This window comes from Haliotis rufescens, unplaced genomic scaffold (assembly GCF_023055435.1).
Source record: "Haliotis rufescens isolate VD_foot unplaced genomic scaffold, xgHalRufe1.0.p SCAF_2, whole genome shotgun sequence".
NCBI lineage: Eukaryota > Metazoa > Mollusca > Gastropoda > Lepetellida > Haliotidae > Haliotis > Haliotis rufescens.
The window spans coordinates 9,361,262-9,379,218 of NW_025963890.1; the positions used below are offsets into that span (position 1 = coordinate 9,361,262).

Below are 17,957 nucleotides of genomic sequence, written 5' to 3' on the forward strand. Positions count from 1 at the left end.
GAGCATGGACAGGATGAGTACAGGCTGATAGAGCATGGACAGGATGAGTACAGGCTGATAGAGCATGGACAGGAGGAGTACTGGCTGATAGAGCATGGACAGGATGAGTACAGGCTGATAGAGCATGGACAGGATGAGTACAGGCTGATAGAGCATGGACAGGATGAGTACAGGCTGATAGAGCATGGACAGGAGGAGTACAGGCTGATAGAGCATGAACAGGATGAGTACAGGCTGATAGAGCATGGACAGGATGAAGACAGGCTGATAGAGCATGGACAGGATGAGTACAGGCTGATAAAGCATGGACAGGATGAGTACAGGCTGATAGAGCATGGACAGGATGAGTACAGGCTGATAGAGCATGAACAGGATGAGTACAGGATGTGTACAAGCTGATGGAGCATGGACAGGATGAGTACAGGATGTGTACAGGCTGATAGAGCATGGACAGGATGAGTACAGGCTGATAGAGCATGAACAGGATGAGTACAGGCTGATAGAGCATGGACAGGATGAGTACAGGCTGATAGAGCATGAACAGGACGAGTACAGGCTGATAGAGCATGGACAGGATGAGTACAGGCTGATAGAGCATGGACAGGATGAGTACAGGCTGATAGAGCATGGACAGGATGAGTACAGGCTGATAGAGCATGAGTACAGGCTGATAGAGCATGGACAGGAGGAGTACAGGCTGATAGAGCATGAGTACAGGCTGATAGAGCATGGACAGGATGAGTACAGGATGAGTACAAGCTGATAGAGCATGGACAGGATGAGTACAGGATGAGTACAAGCTGATAGAGCATGAACAGGATGAGTACAGGCTGATAGAGCATGGACAGGATGAGTACAGGCTGATAGAGCATGGACAGGATGAGTACAGGCTGATAGAGCATGAGTACAGGCTGATAGAGCATGGACAGGATGAGTACAGGCTGATAGAGCATGGACAGGATGAGTACAGGCTGATAGAGCATGGACAGGATGAGTACAGGCTGATAGAGCATGAACAGGAGGAGTACAGGCTGATAGAGCATGAACAGGAGGAGTACAGGCTGATAGAGCATGAACAGGAGGAGTACAGGCTGATAGATAGTTGTTCTATTAAATATATGCTCCTGGGTCTGATTAGGGACCACCAAACAGCTGCAGTTGCTCCACATTTTATTTTTCTGGCAGTTTTCAGTTACATCACAGTGTGTCAGCTTGATGTGGGAGGAAAGAGTGAAGCGATGCAGGTGTTTGACTTAAGTAAAACCTACAAACATGGGTTGTGCTGACAAACCTAAAAACATAATCTGGCATTAGGACTGAGGACCATTGGTTTCTGCCATCTAGGGGACATAACTCTGAACAGCCTTAGACGACTGGTCCACACATGGCCCAATGAGTAAAAGAACAGTGCTGATTCAAGATCGTAACAAACTACAGAAGGTGACAAGCCTAGAGTAGGACATAGTGAGTGTCCAAGAACAATCTCCTGAACATAAACAATCTTCACCTTTAACCATGCTTCTAGCAACTTCAGTCTATTGACTTCAATAAACTAACTCATATGGTTAAAGTGAGTTAGGACCATTTTTAACGAATGGAGGCTGGAGGCTGGAGGCTGGAGCCTGGAGGCTGGAGGCTAGAGCCTAGAGCCTGAAGGCTGGAGGCTAGAGGCTAGAGCCTGGAGCCTGGAGGCTGGAGGCTAGCTCTTCACAATTCTTACCTGAATGCAACTCCTTCGTCTTCCTTCAGACAGCCATATTTTCGGGAAATCTCCATTGTCTTGTCTGCCAGGAGAGGAATCTTCATGTTGCCAAGACCACCCTGCTTCCTCGGGGTGTTGATCCTGAAATCACATCAGCATTCTGATTGAGTTAGGTTTTCTTTGACACCACTTTGAACAGTATTTGTAATATCATACTAATGTGGGGCAGAATTAATGGCCAAAGTTCTACTTGCTGAAGAGGTCCCAGGTTGTGCAAGCCAGGCATGGCTGTTTACATTAGTTACTCATTTATACCACTCCGCACCATGCTAACGATGCTGGAGGTGACCATGGTTCTACCACAACCCTGTGAGGAGTCCTACCATGATAGATGTGACCATGGTTCTACCAGAACCCTGTGAGGAGTCCTACCATGATAGATGTGACCATGGTTCTACCAGAACCCTGTGAGGAGTCCTACCATGATAGATATGACCATGGTTCTATCAGAACCCTGTGAGGAGTCCTACCATGATAGATGTGACCATGGTTCTACCAGAACCCTGTGAGGAGTCCTACCATGATAGATGTGACCATGGTTCTACCAGAACCCTGTGAGGAGTCCTACCAGGATAGATGTGACCATGGTTCTATCAGAACCCTGTGAGGAGTCTTACCATGATAGATGTGACCATGGTTCTACCAGAACCCTGTGAGAAGTCCTACCATGATAGATGTGACCATGGTTCTACCAGAACCCTGTGAGGAGTCCTACCATGCTTGGTGTTACCATATTTCTATCTGAACCCTGTGAGGAGTCTTACCATGATAGATGTGAGCAAGATCATGAGTGAGTGAGTGAGTCTTACCATGCTAGATGTGAGCAAGATCATGAGTGAGTGAGTGACTCTTACCATGCTAGATGTGAGCAAGATCATGAGTGAGTGAGTGAGTGAGTGAGTCTTACCATGCTAGATGTGAGCAAGATCGTGAGTGAGTGAGTGAGTGAGTGAGTCTTACCATGCTAGATGTGAGCAAGATCGTGAGTGAGTGACCATGATAGATGTGACCATGGTTCTACCAGAACCCTGTGAGGAGTCCTACCATGCTTGGTGTTACCATATTTCTATCTGAACCCTGTGAGGAGTTTTACCATGCTAGATGTGAGCAAGATCATGAGTTAGTGAGTGAGTCTTACCATGCTAGATGTGAGCAGAATCATGAGTGAGTGAGTGAGTCTTACCATGCTAGATGTGAGCAGAATCATGAGTTAGTGAGTGAGTCTTACCATGCTAGATGTGAGTACACACTGTCTGTGGAACATCCAAGGACCTCGCAGTTGATGCTGCGGAACTCTTCAGACCGATCGCTGAATGCAATAATTTCTGTTGGGCAGACAAACGTGCTGAAATAAAAAACAGAATTGTCAACATTTGAACTAAAACTACATGACCACAACTATGCATATAAAACCAATCATATTTACAATCAAACAGCTGTACACAATATTTCTTGCAGAACACTGCCAATTTCACTCAACGGTAGGTATGTTATTGTGACTGACATAAAATGACCCAAGGTTTTCATAATGCCAAGACAATGTCAACAATGTCAAATTATCTATCAGCACACTACATTGCTAGTAATGTAACTGGTAAAAACATTATGACTAATCTTGTTGAACCTCCAAGTCCAGTTCCAGTTGAATGGCAGATTTTCACCACAACATACACCCTCCTGCTTATACTGAGTGAGTGAGTGAGTGAGTTGGGTTTAACACCGCTTTTAACAGTATTCCAGTTATATCATGGCGTTTCAGCTTAATGTGGGCACATGGTGGGAGGAAAGCCCGAACTGATGCAGGTCTCAGACTTTTACCACTTCGTTGAAACCCACGAGCACAGGTATGGTGCTGACAACCTAGAAACATAATTGAGGAGAACCGGGATTCGAACCCACAAGGTTTCTGGCGTGCCCAAGGGACGCAACTCCGCACAGCGAATCGCGGCGCCTTAGACGACTGGGCCACCCGTGCCCCCTGCTAATACTGAGTAACTAAGCAATCCAAGACCGATTCATATATTTTCCATAGTCAAAAGGAATAGAAAATAGTGTTGAATCCTCTACACAAAATGTTAATCTGACGTATTTCCAATTGAGAAAAACTATAAACTCTTGAATAAACATAATTGTCAAATTCCTGTGCATGTCATCACAGCCAAACCAAAACTATGTGTTGTCAATTCTCATTTAGAAAGTTTGTTTATCAAGCACATTCTATGCTTTACAGTATGATGAGAAAGTGTACACACTCTTTATAGGGTATTATGCTAAAGCAAATTTTGCAACACATATATATAATGATTTTCTTTTTTACTTTCTGTTTCCCACTTTTACCATCTCAAAACAGAACAGGTAATAAATACCAGGAAATACTGCCCATTTTTTGGATAATAATATAACGTAATTATTTGTGATGTTGCCGTTTTACACAGCATTTACTACATACACTGGGGCGTTGGGGTAGCATGGTGGTTAAAGTGTTCGTCTGCCACACCAAAGGCCCGGGTTCGATTCCCCACATGAGGTATACTCCCAGTATGGGGTATAAATCTAGGGCCCCCCTGATTCACTAACTGGTAAAAGTTCACATCAGGGTGCTGTTGTACAAAACAACCTTAGCGCTACGACAGTCGTAAGTTGATGTTAAGGTATGGGAGCTACGACCACCTTAGCACTACGATGGCTTCGTACAACGGCACCCAGGATATTTTATTGTCTCTAGGGAAATGACAATAACTACTAAACCTTCATGATCATATCTGAACCTGATTGCAAAGTTAATCAAATCAGAACTAAAAGTACAGTAAACTACTTTCATAACGAACATGCTTATAATGAACTGACTGATATAACAAACTTATTTTTAGTCCTAGACATTTGTTTGTATACATGCTGTATATATGCTTATAACGAACTACGGTTATCACGCACTAAAATGAGTGGTCCCTCCGAGTTTGTTATAACCGTACTTTACTATACTTGTATTCATCAGTACGAAATGATTGATAAGAACTAATCTGTCTGCTGAAAAGGTCAAATGTTTGGCATGTCACTTTAACTTCCCGCCACTACATACAGATACTCTATCATGAGCTGGTGCAACTTCTAAAAATATTCCTGTTATCTGATTTGTGTTACCATTATTCAACCATGCACACCTGGTGCCGTCCTATTTCAATACCTACATTGTCTCTTGTGTCGTACCTACAGAAATACACACACTAATACCAGAGATTACAATATTCCTAATCCAGAATATCATATTAAATAAATTCTGGGTTCAAAAATCCTTGCATTAATTATAAAAACCGCTTTGGTATGGTCAAAAAAGATTCCTTTACCTTAAATTACATTTAATAAAGTCCCTTTAACTGTAAATAGGTTGGTTTGTTTTTTTACAAACAGTGGAAAATGTACTTTTCACAAGTAAACTGGGCAAACCCACTCAATGAACACATTCTAAAGTATTCTTCAGCGACATTTTTTTCTGGTTGGCATAAATTAATTCCAAAGGGCACAAATAAATATCATTATATCAGTGCCGTAGCACACCTGAAAAAACTACATTTGTAATTTCTATCCCAGAAATTCAATGTTGGTTGGGTACACAGCAGATAGATAGTCAATCTGGCAACACCTGGCCACCTGTCACAGGTGCATGGAAAATACTCATAATGATTGCCTGCTTCATCAAATGTGTTACGCAGAATATGGATCGTATATATTTACATGTGAACAATATTACTAATACAGGAGGTAGGATATATACAGATGGTATCTCTCTCACAAATGTCGATTGTTGGGCTGACAACATCATGGGGGTTTTCACTAAGAGAAGGTAATAAATTCACGTTTCAATCAACTATTCATATTGGTGTTATCATTTTCTTTATTTGTTTGTTTTTTTAAGGTGAGTGAGTGAGTATGGTTTTACGCCGCTTTTAGCAATATTCCAGCAATATCACGGCGCGGGACACCAGAAATGGGCTTCACACATTGTACCCATGTCAGGAATCGAACCCGGGTCTTCTGCGTGGCGAGTGAACGCTTTAACCACTAGGCTACCTGACCACCCCTTTTTCTTAAGGCTGCATTGAGTGAGTGAGTGAGTATGGTTTTACGCCGCTTTTAGCAATATTCCAGCAATATCACGGCGGGGGACACCAGAAATGGGCTTCACACATTGTACCCATGTCGGGAATCAAGCCCTGGTCTTCTGCGTGGCGAGCGAACGCTTTAACCACTAGGCTACCCGACCGCCCCTGTTTCTTAAGGCTGCATTGAGCAGGCCTGTAGATAATGAAGTTGTCGGGGCAAGATGACATGCAATCAATCAAGTCACCACGCCTGACCACCTGATCCATCATCTTGCCCCTATATCATCTATATCACAAGCATAGGTTGATGGTCAAATATTCCAACCAAGACACTTTGTAAATGAAAACATTTCTTTAAAATAATATTTAAAAAATTCTTCGAAAGAACCTTTCCCTTTCTGCTGTTTTCATAAGGAAACTAGACTTGGTTTAGTTTGATCTAGACTTGCCTTGGCTTTTAGTAAAAATATTATATATATATTATTTTTACTAAAAGCCTTAATAAAAAATAGATTATTTTTTTACTAAAAGCCAAGGCAAGTCTAGATCAAACTAAACCAAGTCTAGTTTATCTATATAAATTCCACAGTCATGGCGCAGGACTAATTCCACTGTGGTTTTGCTCAGTTACTAATATAATATCCATTATCTTGATCCCAGACCACACTCTGCCCTCCCATGTAACAGGCAGTATTTGTTACTTGTTCCAGCCCTGGAAGTGAGTTATTCAAAACAGGCCAAATCTCCCTACTGTGGACAGTGGAACAAGAGAAAGCAATAGAGATGCTATTAGGCTTACATATTTTATATAAATCAATTGCAAAAATAATAAGGGTGAAACGATACACCGATATTCCAATGCATCGCGATACTTGACCCACGATACGATATACGATAAATGTGGGCCTATTTATTGATACGCCACGATACGGAACGCAAATCTCAAGTACAGCGTTTCCTTACTATTGTGCATTTCAATAAACCGCTAACTTGGTTAAAGCGCGCGGTAATGCATGGCTCCAAAAAACGTACTAATCTTACATTTTTAATAAGCTCAGGTTTTACACTGACAGGTGTTTTTCCCCATCTCCAAAAACATTATCAGCTGATCACCGCAAGCACATAACACCGGTCAGCAAATCCGAACTGAAGTACGCAATTCAATACCATTATTATACTATCTTTTTTATTAAAACGTGTTCATTGTATATCTGGACTTGTGTTTGTAATATATTTTATTAATTTTATTCAAAATTTCATTTAATATTGTTTTCATCAAGTTAGGTGAAATCGTGTGTGAAGAGAAACAGCAACCACGGTCAGATTACCTCTTTTGACGCACTGAAACAAACTTAAGTTGCTAGATAATGGATACATATATTAACAATGCCCTACTTTGACTCGTTAAAAGTCATATTTGTGGCAATTTGGCTAATATATGTCGACATAACGTTTTCGCAATCGAAATACATGTAGCGAGGGAAGCCCCTACAGTGACTGGTCAAATTGTTCCATACGTATAAATATCCTGCAACAATAATCACCAGTACCAAAATCCTACGCTTGTGGTTCTTATAACTTTAAGAATATATATAGTAAACTAAAGTAACACGATATTGGAATATATTATTCCTGATAAAACAATAATTTCAGATACAATTTATTCGACCATTGCATCAAAATTCTTTGAAGTTATATCACTGGTGAAGTACATTAATTATTTTCTAGTGTTTGAACTAGTGTTTCAATTGTTTTGAAGGAAAGTTAAGGAAAGTTCCACTTTGAAGCCTAACCATTTCAGTAGTCTTGTTATTATAAAATAATTTTGACTGTTCCAAAATCATGAAAGGTTCAATCTTGACATTCTTTAAGTCTTGTTTTTTTTATCATTGCGTTTGGAGATACGTATCGTATCGTGACCAGAATATCGAGATATTCCTGTATCGTTGCAGCCCTAAAAAATAATGGAAAATAAAAACCAAAATAAAAGCTCTAAACAAGAACTATAAATGTTCAAATACAATCAATTAACTCATTTTCAACATAAAGGGTAACATGTACTTCCACATTTAATTCAAATGGTTAATTATGCATATGTAATACATATACCCTGATAAATGAAGTCTTATCACAAATACTGTGGAATATGCATTTGAGTTTGAATATCATAAAATACTTGGAATGAAAGGGTAATGATATTTTTGGCATTCTCAACTCTGCTTTTAAATACTACAATATAAAGATTTATTGATTTACTGACTAAAATGACTGATGATGCCAGTTAACCCAACATACTGAATGAGCTCACCAAGATTGCAACGGTGTGTGTCATCTGATTGATTGCGAGTATAATGGGAAGCAGTACAATTGGTTCAGCATGCATGCTTAAGACTTCCAAGTCTGTGAAACAGTTTCATACATTGATAACGTCAGGTGTTACAATCCCTGCTGCAGCAACTCAGAGTGAGTGAGTGAGTATGGTTTTACGCCGCTTTTGGCAATATTCCAGCAATATCACGGCGGGGGACACCAGAAATGGGCTTCACACATTGTACCCATGTCGGGAATCGAACCCGGGTCTTCGGCGTGACAAGCGAACGCTTTAACCACTAGGCTACCCGACCGCCCCGCAGCAACTCAGAAGCAAATCGTTTAATTACAGTGCTGCATAACACCAGATGGTAACTTGAGAGTGACACATGGCTCTGTGTGTCACATATACGAGACACACAAATTATTATTTGTTTGTTTGTAAATGCCACACTGGGCAATATTCCAGCTATACTGCACCTTGTACATAATTTGGACCAGACAAAACAGTGACTGATATCATGAGCAATGATCCAAGCCACTGAGCCTGACCATCTGATCCATTAATTCCCCTCATGACATAGGGGTCAATTCTAACCTGGAATACTCACAGGGCAGTAATATTTCTTAGAGATTCAAACTTCACATTAAAACAGTGTCCTAGACCTTCCGTATGTACAGTCATGAAGGGAAGTTAATATCTGATACTTTCCTCCTTTCTTTGTTGGTTAACGCCGCACTCAGCAATATTCTAGCTATATGACGGCAGTCTGTAAATAATAAAGTCTAGACCAGATAATCCAGTGATGGATATTATGAGCATCGATACACACAACTGGGATATGATGACAAGCATCAACCACGTCAGCAAGCATGACCACCTGATCCCGTAAGTTGCCTCTTACGACAAGCATAGTCATCTCTGTGAACAAGCACAGGAAGCTGAAGACCAATAAGACGAAATATCTGAACCATGAAGCAGTAGCAATACAACATTTCACTAATATACTAATCAAAAGAAGTTAAGCATCCCCCTCATTCTTCCATATTACTATAGTTAATATGTCAGTGTCACCTATGTCATAACTGTGCAGTTACACTTTCTGTAGTTAGCAGTAGTAACATATGCTTATGGGTAGGGGACAATGCCATAACATAACTGTAGCAAGATGATAGAATCAGGTGGTTTGTTAGAGCAGTGTACATTGTCCTGTTCCCATAAGCATGTAGAACAACTGCCAACTGCAGAAAGTTTTACTGCTTAGTTAAAGGCTGTAGTGATGCATGTGATATCTTTCAATGCTTAAAAAAAATTCTTATAATAATACGGCTGCCTCACGATACACAATTAACAATAAAGACTTGAACCTTGGTATGTGCCATATAGACTAACAAAGGGCATGCCTTGAGACCAACCCAAACCATATCTATAAAATGTGAATCATGCAGGGTCTTCAGACAAAACAGTATGTTAGAAATATATTTTGTACTATCATTTTCACATGTGTATATATACTGTATAATGAACAAAAATAGTCAGGAATCATGAATATTTGGGGGAATTTTTTTTTGGTAGTGAAGGCTGAGCACAAAATGTTATTAAAATGTCCTTAAAATATTCATGATCCCTGAATTTTGTGCAGTTAATATCATTTTAAATCAATACAAATGTCGTCATGTATTGACAATGTTACTGCGAGCGAAACCTTTACAACATTTTTATTGTTCACAATCCAAGATAAAGTAAAGAGTATAGAGAATTATATATTTCCTATATTTGATGGAAAACTGACACTTGTGACAGGGTTCAGGTGAAGTCCCTGTTTATAATGAATATGCCCCACTATAGAATCAGCTTTTTCATTATGACAGTAATGGGAATGTACTGATCACCTTAGACTTGCATAAGTCTATAAGGCAATAATTATTAGTTTAAATCATAAGTTCTAGATATTGTAAATAAGAACAAATTGTCCCTATAAGCATGAAAAGAGACTGGAGTCCTAAGACAGTCTACATACCCAGACTTGCCCATTAGGGGGATAGAATTACCACACATCCACAGACTTTTCTTTCAGTACAACCTTGAAGCAAAGCTATGATCACCTGCAGATAATCTGTACTGATCTCACAGCAGTTGAGGTGAAACATACACTGTCAAGAAGACACAACTGCAACACTAACTACAGTGTTCTTTAATCAGAAGTCTGAACAGTCCACAATATCGGACATATCATTACTCTCGAAACAAAACTGAGCAGAAATGAAAGAGGCGGTGGGACGATATCGGGCCATCAATAACACTTCAGAGGACCCTAACACTAGATCAGCCATGTGTTTTGTTTGTTGCTTAAAGCCACACTAAGCAATATTCCATGATGGTGGTCTGTCAATAATCTAATCTACCTGTTTTAACCATGTGATTGTACGACTTGTACCACATTTTGAACCTTGTATCATTAAACAATGTGATACAACAAATATTTTTCAGTAAATATATACATGATATATCAATAATTAATTTCCAATTTCTTGTTTTAAATTTCCTGTTTAAAAAGGTAAATTTCGTGGTTTATGCTGACAGCCTAAAATGTTTATGTACGACAGATATATTTTCCCAGAATTTAATTGCCCACAATTAAGTGTACATATACATGATATAAGAGATGAGTGCGTATTTTAAGCGAATATGTAAGACTTGTGTACATTGATGAATCGGAAGGGGTGCTAATTAGGATGGTTCACTGGCCAATTTATTAGCGAATATCGCTGTGGGCGTTATTAGAGAGGGGTGCTTATTACGTCGAATACTGTATATATAATCTGCCATTTTTGGACCTACACAAAGTATGACATCATGAATGCGACATCATGAATGAGTACACACTTTTGATACTGTTTTCAGAATCAGCTATGCTAAAAGAATTTAATTATCGAGAGTCAGGGAAGTATTGTGATGAATATTTGCCAATCAACTGTAATCTGTTTCCTGCTTAACCTAACGCCTAGCATCTGGAATTCCCCTGTGAAGTAGTGAGGAAATCCCCCTACATTACAACTCGCCTGTATCAGGTGTAGATCAAATGAGGATACCATCAGGAAAGTGAAAGCTACGGACATTGATGACATTCAGAACATATCTACAACCCTATTTACGCATCTACATTTAATTATGATCACAACTGTATTTTTTCTAGCCACACATACACAGGTACAGCCCTTATCTGGAGAAAGGCTACTGTTAAAATATACTTAAATAACATTGCATGTATAATGTGTGAGTACAATTTTATCCGATGTTTATACCGATTTTAGCAATATTCCAGCAATATCACAGCTGGGGACACCTGAAATGTACTTCACATGTTGTTTGTTGTTTAACGCCGCTCTCAGCAGTATTCCAGCTATATGATGGCGGTTCATGGGGTGTATCCATGCAGGGAATTGAACCTCGATCTTCGGCATGACGAGCCAACGCTTTAACCACCAGGCTACCACACCGCCCCTCACGGTGAGATAAGATAAGATATGTACATGCAATGTCATATTTCGTAACCTAAGTCCCATGCCAGGACAGATACTTGATACCAGGATTATATACCACAATCAGCAGCTCAGCAGTTCATCTATCACTATTTTATCATAATCAGTCACTGGATCAGTTCAACACATGCTACATCATCATGACTGGATAGTCATATACCCATCAGGCATTCATACAAACTCAATAAAGGTCAATTTTTGGACAGTGGACACTTGACCCGCATTGACAAATGTGTGTATCCTGTAGGTCAGCTGCGTCCCATGATGGATGTGGAACTTGATATGACATCATGTGGCAGCGTGTGCCTGTGTGATTACAACAACCGTAAGGGTATAGGGTTTCCTGCCTATCAATTGTTAGGTTGCAGTTCAATCATTAGTTAAATACAGTAGACAGTTGGTATTGGAGAGGTGTCACAATTGAGAAATGTGCGGTACGTTTGAAATAAAATGTGTGAAAAGAAAATAGATTTCCACGTCAGTTTTACTCCTGTTAATGCTGTACCCTAGAGATAATCTATATAAGGGTTTTTCTGTACATTAACATTGACAGTCTGTGCCAAAAATCTTGCTCGAACGTCCATCTTTGCATAATTTTCAGTATATTTTAGAATAAATTTTTTAGTGTTATCATATGGTGTTTTATAAGTTGATCCTACTTGACCAAACAGAATTTTACTAGATTTGGGCTTCAGACTAGTGGCTGCAATTGTAGACTCAACAAATCTGATTATCCTGGAAAAATTTTCATTCCTGATGCTGAAATCCACTTTCCACAAATGATACATGACAGCTGTTGTGTCATCCCGTTCACTGATGGTCACATGTAATCTTACTGTTACAATATGGTTGCCAAACTGAAATTTGAACTTGACATTTGTCTTAAATGTTTCACTAATGAGATGCATGCCCTTTGTTTTCGGATCCAAGGCGTACACAAATCTACTGACAGATATCTGTTGCAGGATCTACCCTGCTTATGACTGTTTTCCACCTGATTGTATGACTATCCCAAGGTGTCAGAAGTCAACAACCTCAGCTGCCACTGAGAGCTTCTCCAACACTGTAACTGACTCCAGTCCTCAACACTTCAAACAGAATCACGAAATATTGCGATTATTAATTAACAAAGATAGCTGCACGTGTGCTAAAAAATAGAAAACAAGCCATTCCACCGATAGGGAACATTACTGACGGTCTGATATAATCTAGTATAATAATATACATGCTGCTTTCACTTTATAGACATAAGAACACAAGCAGGTATCTTCGTTAATAAATAATTGCGATATTTCATGATTCTATTTCAAGTAGTGAGGACTATAGTACTCAGTGCTCCAGCTAAACTAATCTAACTTCACCTAAATACATTACTAGTACTCTCCCTAGACTGGTATGAGACTAGGGGCTCAATCTCATTAAAACCAGATCTGAGTTCTCGCTGCCGTTAAACAAAGATCTGAGGACATCCCATTACAGGTCACGTCAGAATGACCTTTCGCTAACTTTGACCGACCACTGAAATGACCAACAAGAAGTCGACATCAGCCAATTAGAAAGCAGCTTTCTCGAGCTTCACGGCACTCGTTTCAACCTGGCGACTTCCATTTCAGATTACGCTTGAAAAATATGCTGACACAGTTCTCGATTAAATTTTTTAAAACTGAACAAACAAACATTCCGGAATGTCTAATATATGGTTGAGATTGTATAGCAATGCTTCCCATGTTTTCAAGGTTGCATGATCAGATAAAACATTCCGACTGTCACTTTCATGATCTGGTAAGCGACGCTCTGATTGGTCAGATGAAAGGTCATTCTGACATGCCCCGTAATGGTATGTCGTATAGCGATAACGAGAACTAGATTCTGGTTTTAATGAGATTGGTGCTCCAGAGAATTTTGAGCTGTTGATAAAACACAGGAATCCGTGTGCAGGAGTGTTGAGCTTGATTAGGCTTGGGTCAATGCAGACCAAGTTTAGGTCAAACCACCAATGGAGTCAGCTAACTAATAGGTCAATTTTCTCATAATTGCCATATCTAAGACCAATCAATTGTTTTGTAATACAGAAATTCAATAATAAAGTGCTTAATTTCACCTTTTGGTGTCACTCAGCTGTTCCTGTTAAAAAGCATTTGAACAAGGTCTTCTCCAGAAAGATTGGCAGACCATTTATTGCCACTTGCAGATTTCATTTTCAGATGGAGCCAATATTGATCTGTGACAGGCTAGCCAGTAGTGATCATGTGATTAGTAAGTATTTGAGGTCAGTGTCAGTCACATGATTTGACCAAACTTTTTACGGATCAGGCTGTTGTTGTTAAGTTGGCATTGAAATTTACACAGACTCTCTGTTGTGAATAAGTCACATCGATATAACAAATATAAAATGGGTTTTCAGGGTTTGAAAATAATAGTCCAATAGTTCGAGATCAGTGACACTTTATTTATTGTGGACTACAACTCTTACAGTTTTACCATTCGGTAGACTGCAACTCTGAAGCAGATAATGTTTTTGGACTAGTGAAAATAAAAATTAATTTCAAATGTCAGTTTTGTGATAGAGTGAGTGAGTATGGCTTTTATCCGCTTTTAGCAATATTCCAGGAATATCATGACGGGGGACACCAGAAATGGGCTTCACAAATTGTACCTGTGTGGGAATTGAAACCCAGGCCTTCGCGTGACAAGCGAACGCTTTAACCACTAGGCTACATACCGCCCCAAATGTCAATTTAAGCTCAAAGAAATCATCGAGTGATGACAAAAAGGCTTGAAGACCGAAAGTAACATTGCTAGTGACATTACTATGCCACAATGGTACTGCCTTCTTTACACGACATCAGTGTCATATCTACCAGACTCCTGGAGATCCCAGTTAGAATAGGTCTTCAGCAACCCATGCTTGCCCTAAAAGGCGACTATGCTTGTCGTAAGAGGCGACTAACGGGATCGGGTGGTCAGGCTCGCTGACTTGGTTGATGCATGTCATTGTATCCCAATTGAATCGATCGATGCTCATGATGTCAATCAATGGATTGTCTGGGCCAGAGTCGATTATTTACAGACCGCCGTCATATAGCTGTAATATTGCTGAGTGCGGCGTTAAACAACAAACAAACAAACATACCTACCACTGTATGTAGAAAAAGCCAGGATGCTAAAACTAGTATGATAATGTAAGCCTTGTTTCACAATTAAACAGTGTTTGGAATATGTTAGAATTACCTCAAACTGGTTTTCATAATTTGAAAGACAATGAAAGATTGTGCATGATGTAGGCCGATGTACATCAACATCACAATACCATCCTCTCCAAACTTGTCCTGTTATAACAAGACACATGCTGCCAAATGGTATGAAATAACAGCATCTAAATCATTCATAATATCTTTTTTGTGAATCAATATCCTACTCAACGCTATCATTGAGTGCACACTGAGACAGTGTATCTGCATGAGTCATTGTAAGCTGTCAATATTCAAAACATATACTCACAAGTCTAGAGGGTAGAAAAATAAGACCACATATTTCCCTCTGTAGTCTGACAGTTTGACATCTTTGAAATCACCATTGACAATAGCCTTTGCATTGAATTCAGGGGCAGGTTTTGTCAATTGGAGGTTTCCGACTTGGGCCATGGTGATCTGAAACAAAAGAAGTTCAAAATGTAACACATGGATCATGGTTTTACCTTGACTTACATAAACTACCCCCAATTACTCATCATGCTCATTTCAAGGGTCCTTTTAAAGAAACATGAGGGTCCTGTAAAATAATGAAATGGTTTAGCGTACTGCACTGTAAGATCTAATAATTAATTTAATTACATGAATTTTATATTTCCTTTAAGAATTTGGTAGAATGAACATTATTGTGCGTACCTTGGGATGTTAATGTATTTTTTTCTGCGTCCACACTATAGATTTGTGTGAAATGGACACATATTTCTGCATCACGTAAAAACCCTGCATGGATGATAGGGATTAACCGTGTTTGTGTATGTTTGTTGTTTTCCTACTCATTCAGGAATATTCCAGCAATATGACAGTGGTCTTCAAATCAGCTTCGAACTTTTAATACTTAAAAACATTTTTGCAAAAACTTGTATGACTGATAAATTACACTTTGCCAGATTGAGTTCACCAAGCAAAGAGAACCATTAACTAGGCACTACCCAAAGAAGATGATGATGTTGTTGTTGTTGTTGTTACGCCGCACTCAGCAATATTCCAGCTATATGACGGTGGTCTGTAAATAATCGAGTCTGGACCAGACAATCCAGGGATTGACATCATGAGCATCAATCCACGCAATTGGGATACAATGACATGCATCAACCAAGTCAGTGAGCCTGACCACCTGATCCCATTAGTCGCCTCTTACGACAAACAGTCACTTTTTATGGCAAGCATGGGTTGCTGAAGACCTATCCTAAACCGGATCTTCACAGGTCTCTGTGCCATCCTTCACGTGTGTCAAAATATGCCTTGATACTTTGTCTATTTGTTGGCCAATTTCAGGAGAGTGATGAGAAAACTGCTTTTCCCTGCATCCACACAAACTTAGGCCTTCATTCATCATGTTCATTAAAAAATGCAAGAAAATATACAGAGTGACACCAGTGAATATATACCAGGAAATATAGAATGACGAATACATGCACATTTGATTTCCTTTGAAAGGTTTCCCTTAAAATCGCTAAGAATTTGAATCCAATATTTATCACAGCTTCTTAACATGATTAACAGATTGAAAATCGGTGCATCAGATTACCAGTATTATCTTAAATTATCTTGTATTGCCCATCTACCATGTCAACATTCTCTCATAGCTGAATTCAAGAAAATAAACTTTCATGTTCCTTGCAATTAAAACATGTTAAAAAATTTCATAGTCGGATTACAGAAAATAAACTTCAGAGTTCTGTCCATTAATTTTGCATATATTTTACATATAGCCAAAACACACAAATATGACTAAATAAAAAATGTGTCTTCATTTCTACTTCATCCCACACCACTGACATCCCACATAACGAAATCCATCCTTCAGATACATTATTTTATCTTCAACCATGAAATCAACAAGGAAAGGGGTTTAACATATCATGTCTTCTGTAGCTCAGACATAGCTAGGTGGTCTAGACACCCACAATGCATCACACAGATGTGTTATGTATTTCCCATGTAACTCGGGCTGGCTGCAACACTCACAGACATGTATATACAGTCAAGTCTTGTTAATCCGACATCGTTGGTTGCACATGATTGTGTCGGATTAACGAGTATGTCGGATTAACGAAATTAAGTGATTTGTGATCGAAAATCGGACGTCTTCACGATAGATAATAACCGTGTGTACCTTGTAATAAAATCATTAAAAACGAAATATTAATATTGTTATGTTGTTTATTCATTCATTCCTTAATTTATAATTAATGAACGTGCAAAAATAATAATAATTTTCCCATTTATACATAACAATAGAGACATTACTCACTGAATTAATCACATCAAAGACACACGTTTCCTCGTGTAAATGCAAGTGCTACTGTCTTGACAACTTGCTTCATCTACTTAAAATAGTCTTTCAGTGTTGAATGTGCGCTGTTGTATTTGGTGGCAAAAAGTGACATTTCACATTAGTCGTGTCGACAGGTTTGAATAGCTTTTCCTGTTAATTGTTAAGTTAATCTCTGCAGCCAGTGCGTGTCAAAACACGGGGTTGTGTACTCGCGGTCAGATGACCACGGAGTACGCTGATCACTGTGTCGGATTAACGAGACTGATTAATGAGTGATTTCGGCAATTCGTTGCAAATTAGGTGTGTCGGAGTCGGAGTGCGAGAATGTTGGATTAACGGGACTAAATAGCACTGAATCAATCGGTTCCCATCATTTGTGTCGGATAAAGCCGAGTGTCGGATTAACGAGTGTCGGATTAACGAGACTTGACTGTACTTCTCAAAAGAAGTTAAGGACTGATTTCAACACATCAATTATGTTTGTTGTTTAACGCCACACTCAGCAATCATGGCAATATTCCGGAACAGACTATCAAGTGATTGACATCATGAGCATTGATCCACGCAATTGGGACACGATGACATGTGTCAACCAAGACAGTGAATCTGACCATCCGGCCCAGTTAGTCGTCTCTTATGACAAGCATAGTCGCCTTTTACGGCACGCATGGGTTGCCTATTCTACCCCGGATCTTCATGAGTAATATCAATAA

At 39.3% G+C, this 17,957-nt stretch overlaps 1 protein-coding gene across 3 annotated transcripts in view; it reads right to left on the bottom strand.

The window, feature by feature from the left end:
• The window catches only part of LOC124136205 (peroxiredoxin 1-like), a 34,383-nt gene that overhangs the window by 2,986 nt on the left and 13,440 nt on the right, over nucleotides 1-17,957 (bottom strand). For all 3 annotated transcript variants that reach the window (XM_046502068.2, XM_046502069.2, XM_046502067.2), the window contains exons 2-4: nucleotides 15,217-15,365; nucleotides 2,991-3,107; nucleotides 1,721-1,843 (exon numbers count right to left, since the gene is read on the bottom strand). In XM_046502068.2, the coding sequence (XP_046358024.1) occupies nucleotides 1,721-1,843; nucleotides 2,991-3,107; nucleotides 15,217-15,359 (383 nt within the window). In that variant the 5' untranslated portion in view covers nucleotides 15,360-15,365. The remainder of the gene's footprint in view (nucleotides 1-1,720; nucleotides 1,844-2,990; nucleotides 3,108-15,216; nucleotides 15,366-17,957) is intronic.